The 19,892-nt window shown below is 42.9% G+C and overlaps 1 protein-coding gene across 2 annotated transcripts in view; it reads right to left on the reverse strand.

Annotated features, from left to right (window-relative positions):
- Positions 1-1,108: 1,108 nt before the first annotated feature.
- FOXN2 (forkhead box N2) overlaps positions 1,109-19,892 on the reverse strand; it is a 42,443-nt gene continuing 23,659 nt past the window's right edge. The window contains exons 2-7 of one of the 2 annotated variants that reach the window (XR_006388834.1): positions 18,930-19,468; positions 12,438-12,562; positions 11,345-11,403; positions 8,764-8,832; positions 7,425-8,424; positions 1,109-4,557 (exon numbers count right to left, since the gene is read on the reverse strand). Coding sequence is in view for 1 of the 2 variants with exons in the window: in XM_044291754.1 (XP_044147689.1) it covers positions 7,904-8,424; positions 8,764-8,832; positions 11,345-11,403; positions 12,438-12,562; positions 18,930-19,454 (1,299 nt within the window). In the remaining variant the exon portion in view is untranslated. Of the gene's footprint in view, positions 4,558-6,799; positions 8,425-8,763; positions 8,833-11,344; positions 11,404-12,437; positions 12,563-18,929; positions 19,469-19,892 lie in introns of those variants that run through there. The other variant, XM_044291754.1, reaches the window with a different exon arrangement.

Here is a 19,892-nt window from a genome sequence, read left to right on the forward strand (position 1 = left end):
TGCGAAAAGTGCAGGATTTTGGGTTTTAGTATAAATATAAAGTTACATGGAAAATTTAAAATATCAAAAATTACTTACAAATATTTTAAACATAAGTTACTTAGACAGCAGGCCATTTTCTTATGACTGTCGGGTTGTAATAATTCAATTAAAAAAGTACACAGGGAGGATTCTTCTCAGACTGGTACACTCATGAGAAGAATAACACTAAAGAGCAGAAACCTTTGTACGACCTTACTTTGGCCCACTCTAGACATACAAAATTGTAACTATAGTCGAGCATGGCTCTTAAAAGGAAATGAACATCCATCTTGACTAAAATAATTGGATATCAATGCATTTACCTATGAAAAGGCACAACATGACATACCCTTTAAGGATCAGGAAGTCAGAGAAGTGGTGTAGCCATTTTGGGTGGCAGAAGATGAGCCTGGGAATTGGTGGAACTGCAGCTGATGAAAAAGGAGGTCACCAGTTAAAGGGGTTTTCCAGGGTTCAGAGCTGAACCTGGACAAACCCTCAATTTCACCCAAACAGCCACCTGTTATGAGCCTCAGAGCATTTCATACTCCAATGCTCTCCTTTGCCCTGCGCTGTATAGTGAAGGGCAAGGGCTTTTTTCTTTATAATACTGCTGGGCAGAGGCTTCTGCCCAGCAGTGTATTTGGTAACGTCACTGGCTCTGATGGGCGGGCTTTAGCTCTGCCCCAGCAGTTTTACAGGCTAGGGCAGTGCTAAGGCCTGCCCATCAGAGCCGGTCAACATCTGGGCGGAAGCCTCCTCCTAGGTTCGTCACCGGAACGCCATAAAATGCCTTTTCCCTGCGCAATTCAGCATAGAGCAAAGGAGAGCATTGGAGCATGAAATGCTAAGATGCTCATAACAGCAGGGGGCTGTTTGAACCCAAACAATCCTTTTAAGTCTTTGGTTGGTTCCGCAGTTAATGAGATTTATTTTTTTTCTTGAACCAGAGGGTTGCTTTAAAAGCACTATTAGGCAACCAATGGACCATATTTACTTATGATAGGACCTACTGGGGATAGAAACTACAACCAGGGATGTGTGCTGCGATAATAAAAACACACACAAAAAAAACTCAACTCATGAATGATATAAAACAAAAGTTTATTTTGCAATACTTTTATCAGAATGAATTGCATATCTTTGGTAAAAATAAACTTTATAAACATTTCCATTAACAGAGGTTAGCATACAAAAACTAAACATCTGTAAACTATTTTACGGTGGGTGGGGTTAAGTCTGGGGACGAAAAAAAAAAAATATGAGGGAGGAGTCCATTGGTTTTCTACTGGCAGTTTCATCTATACAAACCTATACACTTTCTCCAACTAACCAAAAATAAGTGTAAGATTAATTTAAACAAATATTTCACATTGATCAATGTATTTTGATACATTTCTTAAATAAATAATAGATACAATGACTTGGCAATCACAAAGGTCATGTTTTTTTCTCATATCACTAAAGGATGGCAACATAATACTCATAATGTAAGCACTTTTACTCAATCAAAGTAAGGTCATAAAACAAATAATGGCACTGGCAGGTATTAACAAAAAAAAAAAAAAAAAAAAAAAATTGTGGGCTCCATCACATAGCAAGGGGCCCTCATGTATCTAAACAGTCTGAGAGGAGGAGCTGGACTTTATCGATACCAGTAAAGCAGAATCCCCGTTTTAGTTTTCCAGTGCACTTGAGTAAATGAAAGCTGAAATCCCATTCCTTCCCCCCTTTCAAGACTGCTCGGATCTGCGAGGTCCATTATGTGCAGCAGCCAAATACGATCCTTTACAATATGGTTACATTCCATTGCAATTATCAAGCAGTTCTGTAACCTGTAAAAAGTCCCTGCAGATTCAGTTCCTTCAAAAAGGTTTCATCGCAAAATGAAGCTATAATTAAGGAGCTAATGAAGGAGTGATAAGTAACTGCTGTGACCATGTGAGGATCCGCTCACACGTGAGCAGCATAATCACCGTTACACTGTACACAGGAGCATGGACATTATTCAGAGGAAAAAAAAAAAAAGTATGCGTCTATAGTGGATTGGGATTCAGTAGTTGTACAAATTATATGGGGGGCAAAGGGGTGCATTGACACATGAAGGAACTCAGACTGGATACAAGAAGCTAAGCGAGTGATCTGAAGAAATGCAACATTTTACTAACGGCTGTGCAGATCATAAATTATCAAAGGATAACTATAAAATAAAAAAAATTAAAAATAATCTGTATAATATAGAAGGTTATGTTCATACGGTAGAAATACACATTGTAAAAAGGCAATGTGTATTTGCAGTGGAATATGTGGAAGAAATTGGAGTCAGACTCTTTCTGTACATCTGCAGCCGCCATGTTTATTTAATGGATCTGGCCATCTACTGTGCTTTCCATATAGAACACGTCAAGAAGACTGTCACTTATTTTTACCTGTGCGTGCGTGCGTTAGATCACACACTGTATGACCTACAGTAAGTCTAATTGACATCAATGGGACACAATTTGCCTGTGGCATTGGATATAGTGATGAAATCACAGCATATCATTTATACATTAAACTGAATAATATATGTGCACTCCGTAAGCTCCCCCTAGTGGTGGCTGTAGGCAGTAAGAATTTTCTCATTCCAACTCTATGGTTGTGTCATGGTATTTTAGAAAATGAAATCAGCACATGAAGTTGGACCTAACCGCGTCCTTACACTGTGCAGCCAGGCCGTGGGATGCACATCCGGCCACGGCAAGTACAGGTGCAGCCTGGCAATTAGTGGTTATATGCACGAGCCACGCAGTGTACAGGAACCCCAAAGACAAAATGGTGTTAAAAGGAGAAGCATTTAACTTTAAGCTGGCCATACACACAGCAATTAAAACAGTAAGCAACAGTCTTAAGTCTATGGGGACAAATGATTGGTGTCAGCCAACAGAAACCTTCTCCATTACTGGTGACCAGTCAGTCCAGTTGCAACATTTTTCAGAGCACACATTGCAGTTGCCATTATACCTAAAGGTTCTGCTCTCTCTGCACTTTGACAGTCAGGCAGTGTAAACGCCATCATGCCTCACTCTGACAAAGCGCAGAGGACGTGGTTGTTAGAGAGCAGAGCCTCTAGGTGTAATGGTAAAGTCCCCCTTACTCCTAGGGACTCATTAACAGATATTAAAAGGGTTTTCCACCATTTTAATATTGATAACCTATCCTCAGGCACCCCGGTCGATCAGCTAGATAAAGGGGAGGCCACGCTCCATGCGAACGCAGCCTTCCCTTGTTTACCTGATCGCCATCACAGCGGTGTAATTACAGGCTGTCCCATTCATTTCATTCAAGTCTATAGGAACGAGCCGCATAGGACAGCTTGTAGTTATACCTGCTTGCCGCAGCGCTGTCGGTGGAAAACAGGTAAACAAAGGGAAGGCTGTGCTCGCACAGAGCATGCCCTCCCCTTTATCCAGCTGATCCTGAGGATAGGTCATAAATATTAAAATCCTGGCAAAACCGTTTAACACTTAATTTTTCTCAGCAATGCGGACACATATGAACATGGGCCCAACACAGATGCCTTCAGCTGCCAAGCACACATGTAACAGGTCAGCCAGTGTCATGGATACAGATCTGCTGACAGATGCCCTTTAACAAATGTTAAAATGTGCAAACCAAGATTACAATTAATGTCCACCATAAACCCATGTAGATCCAAACTTCTGTGCTGATTAATTTCATACTGTATATATGCAGTGATGGGGATGCTGAATTTCTCCAACAGAGCAGCAGTTAAAGGGAGTCTGTGTCAGTGCTTTTAACCACGCTGACAGCACCAGGTGGGGGAGCAGCTCAATGCAGAGAGCACGTCAGAGAGGCCTCACCCTGAGATTTTGCAAGAGGAAAATCTGGCAGAATAAAAGTTCACAATTCACACTACTCCTGATAAGAAAAAGCTCCACAAAAAGGTGTACTGCCCTCCACAGCATTGTGCTGTCTGCAGTTTAGCATGGCCAAAAGTGCTGAGATTCTTATTAAATGTTACAATGACGGCCGTCTGTGGCCACCTCTAGAGGGAGCTGTGTAGCTGACTGCCTACTGTTGATACACTGAACTCAAAACAATATGCAGCAAGCCCCTGTTAATTGTGACCTATCTGCTGGGATGATTATAATTAAGTGCACATCAAGTATTTCTGGGTCCCCAAATTTTTTTTATGCCATTTTGCTGTTTAAATGAGAAGTAGGCAACCATTTACAGGTAACGGGCAGTGAAAAATAAAACACACAGTCTAGAGGCAAATAACGTTATCTCACGTATTATTTACATGTATAAATGTGTTTAAAGGAAGCACCCAAATCAGAGTTTTTATCAATTGCAGCCACTAATATGATGCTTAACGGGCTTATAAATGTACATAATGTTTGTCTACAGGCTGCTTAAGCTAGAACACAAGCTATGTAAAGTATCACTTTAAACGCTACCATGGTATCATGCATGCAAATGATAATGTCACCTTAAAACAGGACAAACGCTGAGCGGTTAACAGGCTGAAACCTACGAGAGCAAAAAAAAAAAAAAAAAGTTTAAAAATGTGAAGAGTTTGGAAGCATCTCAATCTCAATATTTTAGAGGGTCGCCGATAAATTAAAGGGGGTTTCCGAGATTTTGATACTGATCTGATAGGTGAGGGTCCGACACCTGGGATCCCCACCGATCAGATGTTTGAGAAGGCACCTGTGCTTCTGTGAGCACCACTGCATTCTCTGTGCTTACCAAGCACAGCGCCGTACACTGTATAGTGGCTGTGCTTGGTATGGCGCTCAGCGAGAAACCAAGCACAGCCGCTATACTATGTACGGCGCTGTGCTCAGTAAGTTTCAAGAAGGTGGTGGCGCGCCTGGGTGTTGGACAGCTGATCGGCAGGGGTCCTCTGTGCCAGACCCAAACTGATCCAGAAGATAGGTCATCAGTATCAATCCAAAGCGGTAATTCTAAACAGAATACAAAAACTAAATGTGATCCTTCCTCCCAGAGGTGCTGTAAAACCATTCTACATTTTCTGCAGGATCCTATAAAAGCGGGGACCAGAAAAAATGTGCCCTTCATGCAAGGGCTGCTGATTTTCATAGGACCAGTCAATCCAATAATTTGTGGGGCAGGGGGGCTTTTTGAATTCAACATGACCGATCCTTTATTCTTATTCCCCTCACCCTATAGGGAACACATGCACATGGGCAGGAGGGGGGCAATAGTGGTCAGCTAAATTGACAGCTATCAAGGTATATGGCCACTGTAGGTAGTATCGGCAGGAAATGTTTTAGGGTGACCTCTCTAGTTACTTCTGAATAGAAAGGGGGGCAACAGCATTTCAACAGTTTCCCAATTGGCACTTTGGAAGACTATCCAGTGGTTCTGATTTCTGGGCATCTGTAAGGGGGCCTTGTCCCGGTGATAGGTTTACAATCAGCCACAGTATCTGCATTAACACACACATCTATACAATCTTGTGGGATCATGGCTCCTATGAACTGTGAAACGATACTATGGCCATCAAATGTGTAATGGATCGGTGTCAATGAAACCATTCTTCCGACTTCTGGGATGAAAGCCTTTTCAATGGCTTCTCCAAGGAAAACTACAAGGTTGATTCATACAGAGTGGTGAAAATCAGCAACAAAAATACTAGGATTTACCCAACTATATATATATGTAAATATCTACAGAACTTACAAAAATAAAGCCACTACAAATGATCATTACAAAAATCATTTACATAAAGGTTTATCAAAGCCTTCACCTGTACACTAATATGTAATATTATCATAGATCACCAGTGTCTATACAGCACGCACTACTGAGTACACTATTATACCATGCAAGGCGGTGGATCTCTGCTACATACAAAGACCAGGACCACAAGGAGGCCAGATTAAAGCCTAGCTCCGCTTCTCATTCCCAAGCATATGGCTTACAACATGTCTTGCCCCTGTACCTTTCTCCATACCTTTGCTTGTCTTGAACCTTCACAATTTAATCTGCCATCTTACGCATCATGCATTGATCTGCGATGCAGAGCTCTAATGGGCTGAACCTCCTGTGACCATTCATGTACATCTAGCAGCATGTAATGAACCGGTGGTCACCCAAATAGGAACTGAAATAGTTGTCATTTAACCTGAAAAAACGTTATCTGTAGAAAACGTTAAAGGGATTTCCCAGGATGTGAAAAAAATAAATAAAAAATGGCAGAATCGGGGTTAGAGTGGCTTAAAAACATCAGACTACTGTTACTCACCGATCCCCTATTACTGCGGTACTGACTCTGCCCAAGTCCCCACTGCTTTCTACTTCCTGCTCCCATCTCAACCCACAGAAAATGCCCCCTCAGCCACTCGCTGGCTGTAACTATATGTACAGATTTAGAATAGAAGTCTATGGGAAATATTAAAGGGATTATTCAACCCCTATAATGACCTCCAGAACGCCCGGGCCACTCGTATACATTATACTTACTTGCTCACCGACACCCACGTCCTTTTCGGATCCCTGCACAGCCTCTGGGTGACGCTAGTCCCTGTCGTGGCCTGTTATTGGCTGCTCCCCATGTCGCCGGATGTTTTGATCCAAGCGACGGGTAGATGCAGCGGCGGCCGTGCAGTGATCCAGAGGCCTGGGCATTGGAGGAGGTGGGGGGGGGGGGGGGGGGGGCTTCATTATAGGGGTTGGATAACCCCTTTAAATGCGGGTTAAATAGTATTTTTTGTAATTCCATTTATTCATCCTTGAGTTGTGTTTTTTGTTAAATTTGTTGGTCCCATTTTCCCCCATAGACCCCCAACAGAGCTTAGCCACTATTAGGAAAATGCACCTCATGCAGGCAGTGAAAGATACCGCTGGAGTAGGAGATAGGGCAAGTACTTTCGCAGACAGTAGCGCAGTATAATACATGGCATTTCCTCCATAACAATACGGAAGCAGGAAAGAAAAAACAGTGGCATTAAACAGCAGCAGCGGAGAATTGGCGAGACGAGTATTGGTTCTTTTAGGCTTTTAAGACACACTAAGCCTGCCGATACCATTATTTTTTTTTTTTTTTCAGTGCTGGCAAATCCCTTTAAGCTGCAAGGAAAAAAAAACAAAAAAACAACAACATGTATGTGGAGTTAGGCTTTAAGCCTGTTTAGGAAACTAAACGCTTGGAATGGACACATATGGACAGACCAGCATGGCCGGAGCTGCTACAGAGGACGATGGTTATGGAAGTATCACTATCGTTTCAAGGGTCCATTTACATATAGCAGAAAACATTCTAATTGGGTTACAATAGTTAAAGACGTCTCGTCTTAAACCCTGCGTGTAAAGCACAAGGATGGGGAAGCTTTTGCTTTACAAAGATTAGATTACCCACGTGCGTTACGCACCTTTTCACCGACTCTACATAGAAATAGTTGGCAAAAATTATCACTAATACTGAAAGATTTTATCACTTTGTTGCACAGTGGCCAAAATAAAAGCACATACAGCAGTCAGTGTTGCATCAGCAGCCTTTTCGGTGAAGTTTATGTTGCAATTCAAGGAATCCTCTGCATTATACCAAAAAAAATAATAATAATTCTTAGAAAAAATAAAAATAAACAAAAATAGCTTATTTTTTCCAGAGATAAGCATATCACTATTTTCTGGAAAAGTGTTTTAAAATTTTCAATCTAAGGCAGTAATCTTGGGTAAAATAAAGAAGGAAATAAATAAAAAAAAAAAAAAAAAGCCTCAAGTCTTTTATGGCTTTGATCTCCTAAAGAACAAATAAAATCTGAAGAAAATTGCCACAATGAGTGGATGAAGGCAGGGGAAAAAAAAAAAAGGAAAAAGCAAAAAGGAATTTGTGAGACTGGCAGGATCACTATTTTCTATGCTTCTGAGACTGGGCTTTTGCAGTTTTTAAAAGGGAATCCAGACAAGTGCGAATCCCAGCCAGATGGAGCAGTGAGCCGGCTGCCTCTTTGAGCTCGTCGTCAATATCTTGGCATGCTTCTTTTCGGAGCTTCTTGCCTTGCAAATCTTTGCCGGGGGAATTCACGCAGGGTTGGGAAGCATAGCCACTATCCCCAAGTGCATCTTCTTCATAGTCAATATCGGTCTCGTCCTCACTGTGAAACCCTTCGCTGCCGTCGCTTCCTGCTCGACTGTTCTTTGGGATGAACTCATAGACTTCATCCACCGATGACAAGGAAGACACGCTGGATCGGGATTCGCATCGTTGAGAGTCGGTGCCGCTCGCGCTGTAGTTGTGATCCTCCTTTGGATCGATGTTGATGACGGCAGAATCGTTTTCTTGTAGAGTCAGAGAAGTACAATGCTTGAATGCGCTGGTGTAATTGCGTTTCTTAGGTAACACTACCTTGAGAGGTTGAGGTTTCTGGTCTAAATGGGGAAAGAAAGAAAGAAAAAAAAAGTTACTACTCATACTTATCATCACTGATTCAAAGACAAATAAGGGGGCTTAGCTAATGAACTAAGCCAGACACCCTGCCCCTTCATTAACATCATGATACAAGAGAAGGGAGTGAACTGTGTGTTGATTAAAAACCACACGGACATGAAGTGATACTGAAAAGCATTTTAGTAAGTTTGTTTTACACTTGGGGGAAAAAATTATTTCTGGAGTCAGGAAACCCTTTAAATATTACAGATAAAGTAACGTGAACATTTTTCAATGACAAAAAGTTGATTTAGAAAAAAAAAAAAAAAAGCTATTCTTACAATCCAGTGCTTCATGCTTGATGGAGCTGTTTAAGAGCATCATCGCAGTGGCGGCATCAATATCAGAATCTGCAAGACAGAAAGAAAAGCTCAGTGGGTCAGGAGGATCCTCCTCTATGATCCCATTAAGTAATGTGACATATGTAATGCCCATTCTTTATAGGAAAAAAAAAAAAGTTTTTTTTTTAAATTATAATATATATATATATATATATATTTATATATTTATTTATTTATATTGAGATACCCTAATAAAGTCAGAAGAGGTAGCCATAATATAGCGCACCCTATGTGCTAATGGACAGAAGTGCAGCATTTCTATTCAGTCGGACCTTTCGGCAAAATCAAGAGGCCTCGTACGGCAGTCTCTAGGTAACGTCATGAGCACACTGCACAAAAATAAACCACTTGCAAACTTTGGCGAACCTTGCACGCTAACTGAGCAACCACAGGACCTTAGTACTTAAGATATTTCAGTTAGCACAGGCTTGCTTTTCTCCCTTTATTCCTTTTTTTAAGTATTTGTATACAAGTACAATGCATACTTTCCACATGTCCACATGGAACATTTTACAAAAGTCTTTTGGGGGGGGGGGGGGGGGGGGGGGGAATAAAGTTACCATGGCAACTACATCATGGACATGAGTACTCGCCATAGTGAGCTTCTTCGTTGCTCACAGACACAATAGAAGACAACTGCGAATTTTACCACAAAAGATGACAGAAGGCAAAGGACGAGAGGAGTACTGCACCTCGCTGCCTCATCTATAGTCTAGATCAGGGATGCTCAACCTGCGGCCCCTCCAGCTGTAGTAAATCCACAACTCCCACAATGCCCTGCTGTAGCTGTTCAGGAATGATGGAAGTTGTAGTTTTGCAACAGCCGGAGGGCCGCAGGTTGAGCATGTCTGGTCTAGATCTTTGTATGTGATGTCCAACAACATTTCTCTTCTTTACATCAAGAGAACTTGTGAAGATTATACCCAACTCACCATACCACCGTTAGGGTGCATTCAAATCACCGTATGTATTTTGCAGTACACAAAACGCGGATCCACAAAAAAAATACGAATGATGTCCAAGTCGCATCAGTTTTTTTTGCGGACCCATTGCCACAATGCCTACCCTTGTCTGCAAAACGGACGAGGATAGGGCATGTTCTATCTTTTTTGCAGGTCTATGGAATGGACGCTGTGCGCGTCTGCATTTTTGGCGGACCCATTAAAATGTATTGGGTCTGTATCCTATATGAATGGGGCCTTAACATAATAACCATATGCCAGGGATCGGCAACCTGTGTCATTTCAGCTAAAGAAACATGGATGACGATAAAAGAAAAGATGAAGACAAAATAATAGATGATTCTCTCAAAAGACCGCGTGCTAGCCAGAAGGGGACAAGATAATATTCCAGGACAGACCCTGAAGCATAATAGTCCTCAATGTAGGGGTGACGCCCAATTTAAAGTACCAATACAGAAATATACTGGGTATAACTTTAAACCACCTGTTGAGCACTATACATATATGAAAGATAGAGATTAGAGATTAGAGATTAGAGATAGAGATTAGAGATTAGAGATAGAGATTAGAGATTAGAGATAGAGATTAGAGATAGAGATTAGAGATAGAGATTAGAGATAGAGATTAGAGATAGAGATTAGAGATAGAGATTAGAGATAGAGATTAGAGATAGAGATTAGAGATAGAGATTAGAGATAGAGATTAGAGATAGAGATTAGAGATAGAGATTAGAGATTAGAGATTAGAGATAGAGATTAGAGATAGAGATAGAGAGAGATAGAGAGAGATAGAGAGAGATAGAGAGAGATAGAGATAGAGAGAGATAGAGAGAGATAGAGATAGAGAGAGAGAGATATATCTCTCCATCTATTAAGTGTAAGAGCTAAAAATAATTTTTCTGTGTCCTGACCATAATTATGGGGGCAGCCATCTAGCCTTAGATGTTCTTAACAGCATTTAGAAAATTGCTTTACGGCAGCCCTATGGTCACGACTTAAGGAAATTTTCAGCCAGCTGTAAGTTCCAGACATCAGCGGTTTGCTGCCTCACAGCTCTACCAAAAGGTGTTTGTCTTGAGGAGACAACTCTGTTAAAGGGAACCTGTCACCTCTACTATGCTACCGTCACTGAGCACTTCTAAATGTTCATTGTGTTACCCTAAACATATAAATTGACCTTTCATTTCATTTGCAAACAAATTCAGTAAGTATTATGCATTTTTGTACTTCCTGCCTTTTATGCAAATTAACATAAAAGTGTCATATCTTACTTGTGTGACCAGAGAAGAGTCATATTTTCAAGCTCTGACTCGTCTCAGGTTAATTTGCATATGTATCAAATCGTTTTTTTACACAATAAAAGCACACAGAGCTATGGGGACTGGATATTGCAGATGTGCTAGCGGACATCTAGCAACCCATGTCCTCAGCTCTATACCCAGAATCTAGGTGACAGGTTCCCTTTAAGGCCAGGGACAACTATAGCCTTCAGATATGATACGTATACATGCATCCGATTTGTCTGATGGAATACAGCAAGTCATGTAAAAAGGGACTTACCTTTCACTGAGTGCCCTTGAGTTTGTTTCAATGGAGACGACAAGCAAAGAGGTGACGCACTAAAAGAAAAGAAACGCGATATGAAAAGGACCATACACATAATCTGATGAGTGTGCATGTTGTCGAGAGGGTGGCATCTGCCACTGATCAAATCTATATGACCTGGATGGTGGACGCCCCAGGTCGGTCATTTTACTCTCCACTGGAGTTCAGCTAAAGAGCCAGATTCATAGTCAAAAAATGACTGCGGTCAGTGAAACGGTTTCACGCTTTTCTAACAATTTTTTGGTCGCTTGAGTATTCAAGGAGCTTAAGGGTGTTCTCCGTGATTTTACTATTGATGATCTATCCTCAGGATGGGTCATCTATATCAGCTGTATGTGGAGACAGTGCGCATGTGCCGTCTTCCCTTCTCTCTTCCTGTCCGCTGCTGCTGTCTATTGGTCTTTGCCATAGACAGCAGTGGTGAATAGAAAGGGAGACAGCACATGCGCACTGCGCCATCTCCTCATAAAGCTGATCGACAGGGGTTACGGGTGTTGGACCCCTGCCGATCTGATATTGATGACCTAGCTTGAGGATAGGTCATCAATAGTAAAAGCCCGAACAACCCCTTTGAGGGCTGACAAAGTGTGGTCACTTCAAAGAGAAGAGCAACTTAAGAGTTACACCCTTCTGGATATGCCACAAATGTCCGATAGGCGCTCTTCTCTGAAGAATAGGACCACGTTGCAGTGAATGGAGAGGTGGCCGCAAATGCATGTCTCTCTCCATTCACTGCTAGAGGATTTCTGAAAACAGCTAAGCAGACTTAACCGGCTATATTCAGAAGTCCCCTAACAGTGGAGAGAGCCGCACATGCACGCCCAGCTCTCCCATTCACGACAGGGTCCCATTGTTGAGATAGGAGCAGTCCCAGTGGTGGATATGCCATGAGTGACCAAATGGGACAAACCCTTGAAGATGTCAGTTTTAGCGCAGGAAGGAGGTGGGTGGTACAATGCTGGATCTGCCTGCAAAGCTAAAAAGGCTGGATTTCTGCAAACGTTGTAGATGAGCATTTCAAATATGACAAGGATCCAAGTCAGCTCACCTGGTTGGGGAGGCAGGAGGGGTGTACAATGCAAGTGCTGCAGAAAACGGCTGCTTCTTCAGGGCTTGTACAAGATTCGGCTTATACTCTGGATCAACACACCATAAAGAGCCCTTTCCATTTACCTGAAAGACATAACAGAAAACAGATGCCCATTTTAAAGCATCAATGTAAAAAAAAAAAAAAAAAAAAAAGTTTGACGCAAGTACCTCGGAGGTACAATCTCAACCAAAAAGACATTTAATGAGCCAGCAGACCTCTAAAGTAGTTTGATGGTCTTATGAGCCAGGGATAGATGGATCTATCCTTGCAGCTTACCAAGCACAGCGCTGTCCCATGTATAGTGGCGGTGCTTGGTATTGCAGCTCAGCGCCATGCACATAGGCCACGAGACAGATGAACAGGTCGTCCATTACTTAAGAGGCCGCAGCACTCACTGGAACGCAGCGGCCTCTTCAAGCACCTGATTGGTGACCCCCGCTGATCTGATAATCTATAAAAGCTAGCACTATCAAAATGTCAAAACAACCCCAAGAATAGTTTCAATAATAAAGAAAAATGATAATGCAGGAGTGTGCATAATTTTCCTAAATACACTGCACAGTGGATGGTGATTCTAAACAGCAGCGCTGAGCGGCCGTGGTCCCCGCTGTGAGGGGCTCAGCTCGATGTACTAGGAGGCAGGGTGTTTCCTAGGTCAAGGCAGCAGAACCGGCTTCCATACTGGATACAGGAGCCAGAGCAGGAGACCCTGCCTCTGAGTGCACAGACGTAGTGCTGCGAGTAGGTCATGACGGGATTGTGCTGCCATTTAGAAGCAGAATAAACCATGTAAAGATTTTAGAAAAACAATTACCGTATACTGCAGGAGTGTGCACAATGCACAAAACTCCATAATGCTACATTATACACCAATGCTCACTGCAGCCATGTATTAATATGCACTCGGCACACTGAGGCTCCATTCACGCGTCCGCAAGTGTGGTCCGCATCCGTGCCGCAATTGTGCGGACCCATTCATCCTCTATGGGGACGGAATGGATGCAGAGAGCACACTATGTGCTCTCCGCATCTCCGGAGCGCGGCCCCGATCTTCCGGTCCGTAGCTCTGCAAGAAAATAGAGCAAGTCCTATTCTTCTCTCTATTTCGTGCCAGCCATGTGCGGACCGGTGTATTGCAGATCCGCAATACACCACGGATGTGTGAATGGACCCTTACACTTTGTAGTATTTGCGCCGGATCCTATCCTCAGGATAGGTCATCAGTATGTTATTGGCGGGGGTCTGACTCTTGGCACCCCACTGATCAGCTGTTTGAAGAAAATGGTGCTCTGTGAGCGCCTCGGCCTCTTCCTAGGCCAGGGATGTCATGTTCAGTTACATGGCCTAGGCGGGTGAATGGGGCTGAACTGCAATACCAAGCACAGCCGCTGTACAATGGACGGAGCAGTACTTGGTAATCTGTGACTGACAACCTATCCTGAAAATAAGTCATCAGTATCAAACACTCAGACAACCCCCTTTAAACCATATGCATTGCAAAGAGCGAAACCCACGGCGTAAATGGACATACTGCAGATTTAAAATCCACACCGCAAGACAATTTATCCTTCAGATCTGTAATTTTTTTTTTTGCAGTATGTGGAGAGATCATTTTTAAAATAAAACCCATTTTGCTGGTTTTGTATCTGCAGCGTATCCATCCTATGTGAACGTACTTAAGAAAAAAAAAAAAAAAAAAAACTGCAGTATATTGACAAGGTTTTACCAGATGACTGAACAGAGAAAGGGTATGATGACACCCACTTTCCACAGACGCCATAAAGCTCGAGATGTTTGCCGATGAATGTGGTTAGATCACACAAGGCCTTCACATTATTTGGCTTCTTAGAGAGAGCAAATATTTAGAAAAGGCAACGAAACGTGGAACCTACACGGAAAAGGGATTACAGCGGAGCTAATGGAGCTGTTCACTAGACAAGGCCACCAGCAACTGAGCAAATAGTACAAGAGCGCTATATGTGGGGAATGTGAATTTAAAAGGGAATATGGTCATCGGGTCAGACTCCTTTTAAAGGGGAGGTCTCACCTTAACAAATATATTATGTAGAGAAAGTTAATACAAGGCACTTACTAATGTATTGTTATTATCCATATTGCTTCCTTTGCTGACTGGATTAATTTTTCCATCCTATTATACACTGCTCGTTTCCATCGTTACGACCACCCTGCAATCTATCAGTGGTGGCCGTGCTTGCACACTATTGGAAAAAGCACTAGTCTATGTGCCGGCCCAAAGTCCCAAAGAGGCTGGCAATTTTTCTTAAAATGTACGAGCACAGCCACCACAGATGGATTGCAGGGTGGTCATAACGAAGGAAACGAGCAGTGTATAATATGATGGAAAAATGAATCCAGCCAGCAAAGGAAGCAATATGGACAATCACAATACATTAGTAAGTGCCTTGTATTAACTTTCTTTATCTAATAAATGTCATTTGCGGAAATGAGACAATCCCTTTAAGGGTGAAGGCTCTGTGGCTCTGCTCAAATCGAGAACCTCCCTGATGGACTCACGGTATGTACATTTTACACACAATCATCCATGTACCTGCATAGCGAGATGGAAAATCTGAAAGGAGGAGGAACTCTCAAGGGAGGTCTAGCTCCTTGAGAGCTGTGAGGCCGATAATGGCATTTGGTGCGGTATTCCTGCTCCCGAAACTACAAGCAGACGAACATATGGCAGACAGGTTTTCTTGTTTGGCTGGATGTAGATTTTCAAAGCTTTGAATCCATTTTTTGTTACCGATTTACATGTACTCTATTTTAGGCTAAAAACATTTTTGTAATAAGTTATCAAACATTTTAAACTGTTTGGCTCCTGCAACTTCTATGTTTCACAGTAGATAGCAGCTGCCAACGCCGTTCTGTGATAAATCCGTCAGAGAGCATGTATGTTGGCTCATATTCCCACTCTTCATCAACATCGTCTGAATGAACCTTGATTTGGACATACCGGTACATCAAGTTAGATGATCGTTCAGAAGAGGATGAGGGACTGGAGAACGAGTCATCACTCTGCAGCTACCAGGTACTGTGAAACATACAAGCTGCAGATGCCAAACAAAGTACTTTTTTTTTTAAAATAAAAATCTAATAAAAAAACATATGTAAACCAATGACAAAAATGACCAAGGTGTCCATAACCTTTAATAATCATTGCTTTGATCAGAAAAAGTTTTAGTTTGCTAATGTGTAAAGCGAGTCAATCAGACCACTGTCCCAAAAACTAAGCATTTAGAGAGACTGTCGAGCTCATCCTATACAAAAACGGACCCATTTTACTTTGAGAGGCATTGACGGGGAAGTTTTTGGTTGAGAAATTAAATAGTTTTTAGAAAAGACATGACGGGATCGATACTGACGCATTTCTCCAAAAACATTCTTGAAGGTGACCCCCTGCTATAAGGCACCTGTGGGAGATTTTTTTAACCTTTGGTAAAGGAGCGCACGGCTTCAGCAAGAAACAGAGTATGGTCTCACATTACTAAGAGCTGAAGAACAGAGCCACGAGAAGGAAGCGCTGCCATGACAACCCAAACCAGACTGTTATCCGAGACCGCAGCGAGACACGCAAATGTACACCGACTGTTTACGTGCGGCTGGTGGGAAACGCTTCCAAATATAGACTCCCCTATAGTGACAGCTCAGATTGTTTTTTCATGACACACATTGGGATAATTAAAAATTGTATGTTAACTGTTAACTAGAATTACAGGATTGACTTTTTGTCCCAAAAACAACTCCGTTGATGATCTGCAATATCAGGAATCAACCAATGGCGATGGAAAAATAAAGCAAAAATAAAATACCCTTTAAAAAGGGGTATTGGCACCTTAGGCTATTTTCACATTTGCAGCACAGTTCTCTGGCAGAGAATTCTCCGGATTCGGCATCGCTGGATGTTGGCCGCCAGCCCCATTGTCTATAATGGCTCCAGCAGCGATCGGGCCGATACTTGACAAATAGGTAGAGACTCGGCCGGACAAAAACTGCTGTCCTCAATGGTTTTTATCCGGGGTTTTATGCCAGAACTGCCTGCCTGAGAGCTGTGCCGTAAATGTGTAAGTAGCCACAGACTGTCAATGTCAAATGTCTGACAGATGCGAGCCCCGCCTTAGGGTGGGTTTACATCCTGGTTTATGGCTCCGTTTGACATATACGTTAGAAAAAAAGCAACATACCACGTACTTGTATCCCGCAGAGTCCAGTAACAGAAAGAAGAAAAAAAAAAAAAAAAAAAAAGTACCGTATTTTTCGCCGTATAATGGGGGGAAAATAGCAGTGCGTCTTATACGGCGAATGTAGCTGATTTTGCCTTGTTTTCAATGATACACCCGCCGCGATGCCGTGCGGCGGGTGTATCAGCTGTGAGGGAGGAGGGGCTGGGGGCGGCATCTGCATTTATAATGACAGTGGGGCCCGTGCAGTGACTGTATTCTACTACACGGGCCCCGCTTACTGTATAATCATATCCCTAACAGTTAATTGTTGTATGCATGTAAAAGCATAATGAGCGTTAATGAGCGCTGTGTATTACTTACAATTAGAAGCGCTCGCCGTTGGGAGCAGAGAGGAGGGAGGAGGCAGGCCGGGAGGACGGGCGCTGACAGTGTGAGTCATACGTCACGCGCCTGCGCCGCCCACTTTACGAATGAAGCAGGCGGCGTGGGCGCATGACGTATGACTCACACTGCCAGCGCCCGTCCTCCCGGCCTGCCTCCTCTCTGCTCCGAACGGCGAGCGCTTCTAATTGTAAATAATACACAGCGCTCATTATGCTTTTACATGCATACAACAATTAACTATTAGGGATATGATTATACAGTAAGCGGGGCCCGTGTAGTAGAATACAGTCACTGCTGTCATTATTAAAGCAGATGCCACCCCGACCCCCATTATAAAAGCAGATGCAACCCCCACACTTATGGAGGGGATCTGTGGATGACACATAGCATAAGATGCTATATATGTGTCATACACAGATCCTCATCCTCATAACAGTGCCATCCAGAGAGGATCCCCCATAAGTGTCATCCACAGATCCCCCATAACAGTGCGTCACCCACAGATCCCCCATAACAGTGCGTCACCCACAGATCCCCCATAACAGTGCGTCACCCACAGATCCCCCATAACAGTGCGTCACCCACAGACCACAATTAGTTCAAAACCCACCAAAAGCACACCTTTTGGTTCAAAATATTTTTTTTTCTTATTTTCCTCCTCAAAAACCTAGGTGCATCTTATACGGCGAAAAATACGGTATACTTTAGTGTTTTTTTGCAATGGAACACCATGGTGAATGGCACAGCATCAGTCTGAGGCACCCATTTAACATTTACGTTTTTTGTATACGTTAAACGGATGGGAAAATTGTGATGTGAACCCAGCCTTACTCCGCTGTTTACTTAACTCCCATAAGGATGCATAGAGCGCAAGCACGGTTACTTCACCATTCATCTTCAACCTGAATGGTGGAAGCTTTGTTCAGAAGACAGGTGCTGGTCTCAGAAGGGACCTAGCTCTATCCTACCTGTGGATAGGCCATAAATGTCTATGGTCGGAATACCTTATTTAAAGGGGTATTACAGAAATTCCAAGAATATATCATCACCACCAGCCGCAGACACCCCATAGCTTCACAGTGTACCAAGCATAGTGCCGTACGTATGGCATAGTACGTTGTATGGCGACTTAGTATTGCAGTAGTGAAGGGAACTAAGCTGCACTAAAGACATGTGAGTGATGGACGTGACATCACCAGCTATGGCGCTGACCCCAGCGTTGTGGACCCTTCAAACAGCTGATTGACTCCCAGCACTCCTGCCAATTAGATATTGATCACCTATGCTTAGGATAGTCATCTATATTGAATTCTCAGAAAACCCTGTTAAATAGTGCAACATGAAATCTATACCATCTAGAGCACTGGTTTGTGCAGCCTGTATTGAGTGAGAACATGGGCAGCACGGTGGCTCAGTGGTTAGCACTGGTCCTGGGTTCGACAACCCCTGCATGGAGTTTGTATGTTTTGGGCAGCTTTTGCCTGATGCGTAGATCAGCGTTTCAGAGCTGCACAGGAGGCTCCTGGGGTTCCCCAAAAGACAGCAGCGAGATCACTCATTTTTACAGTGTGGGCAAAAAACATTTTGTTTTGTTCAGAATTGCCTGACAAAGCAATCAAAAGAATCTTATCCAAGATATAAAATTATAGAATGCTTTTCTAGTCCCTTCACCAAGTTTCTTTGAGGCGAAAATGGGAGTAGATCTTCCTTGGGAGTGGAAATGTCAGGGGATCCCACGGCAGAATGGAGATTTCAGGGGTCTCCCTAGGCTGGTGTATGTACAATTACATACAGTATAAATTACTACTTTAGTGTGGTACTTGTAGTGCGAATGCCATAGTGACATTTTCTTTTTACTTACTTTACCATGGCTGCGTTCCACTTTCCGAAAGCATTTATTTAGCGACAGGTTGTGTCTGACCGAGTTCTTCCAGCCAGTTGGGGCAGTGGCGAAATACGGAAACCTGTCGAGGATCCAGCTGTAGATCTCTTTCACTGGCAGGCATTTGTTGGGGGAGTGCTCAATAGCCATATAGATTAAGAGGCTGAATGAATATGGAGGTTTGGAGGAGGCAGAGGATTTTTCCGGGTTTCGACAACCGGTTGGGGAACAGTCACCTTCAATGTCATATAGCGGGTTATTGGATACCAGACCCTCGCTCCCAAGGCTGAAGTTGTTCAGTAAGTTTGTGCTCTCGTGAAGCCAGTTCAAGTTGGTCAGTTCTTCGTCTGCAGGGCCGCAATCCACTGCCGAGGCCTTTGGTCTGTCTGCCCCAACCTCTTCTGGTAGACTACCCATGGTGTCAAGCTGGCTTAATCCTGCTACTTTCTCTGCTCCGGGGGTTTCTACGTTTTTGTCTGGAGTCATTCCCGTAACCGGACCCATGCAACCTTATTTCTCTGAGGAAGATGAAAACAATAAGACATTAATATAGATCTTAGTAAGTGTAACATACTTTTTAACCACTGAATTTGCCCTTTCAGCTGGGCCACTGTACATTTTAACTATATACCCATGATCAGGATTAGAGATGAGCAAATTTCATATTTTGAAATTCGTTCACGCTTCATTTGGTAGTAAAAGCAGAACTGCGTTATGGATTCTGTTACCACAGACCATAACGCAATTCTATGACGGAATGCCTGTAGAGGCATTCCGTTATAACAGAAGTCTATGGGCTGCAAAACTGATCCGTCCCGTTTCCGTTATGCAGGGGAGTCCTCTCCTGCATAACGGAACAGATACGTTTTGCAGCCCATAGACTTCTATTATGACGGAATAAATAACGGAATGCCTCTAAAGGCATTCCGTCATAGAATTGCG

This window comes from Bufo gargarizans, chromosome 4 (assembly GCF_014858855.1).
Source record: "Bufo gargarizans isolate SCDJY-AF-19 chromosome 4, ASM1485885v1, whole genome shotgun sequence".
NCBI lineage: Eukaryota > Metazoa > Chordata > Amphibia > Anura > Bufonidae > Bufo > Bufo gargarizans.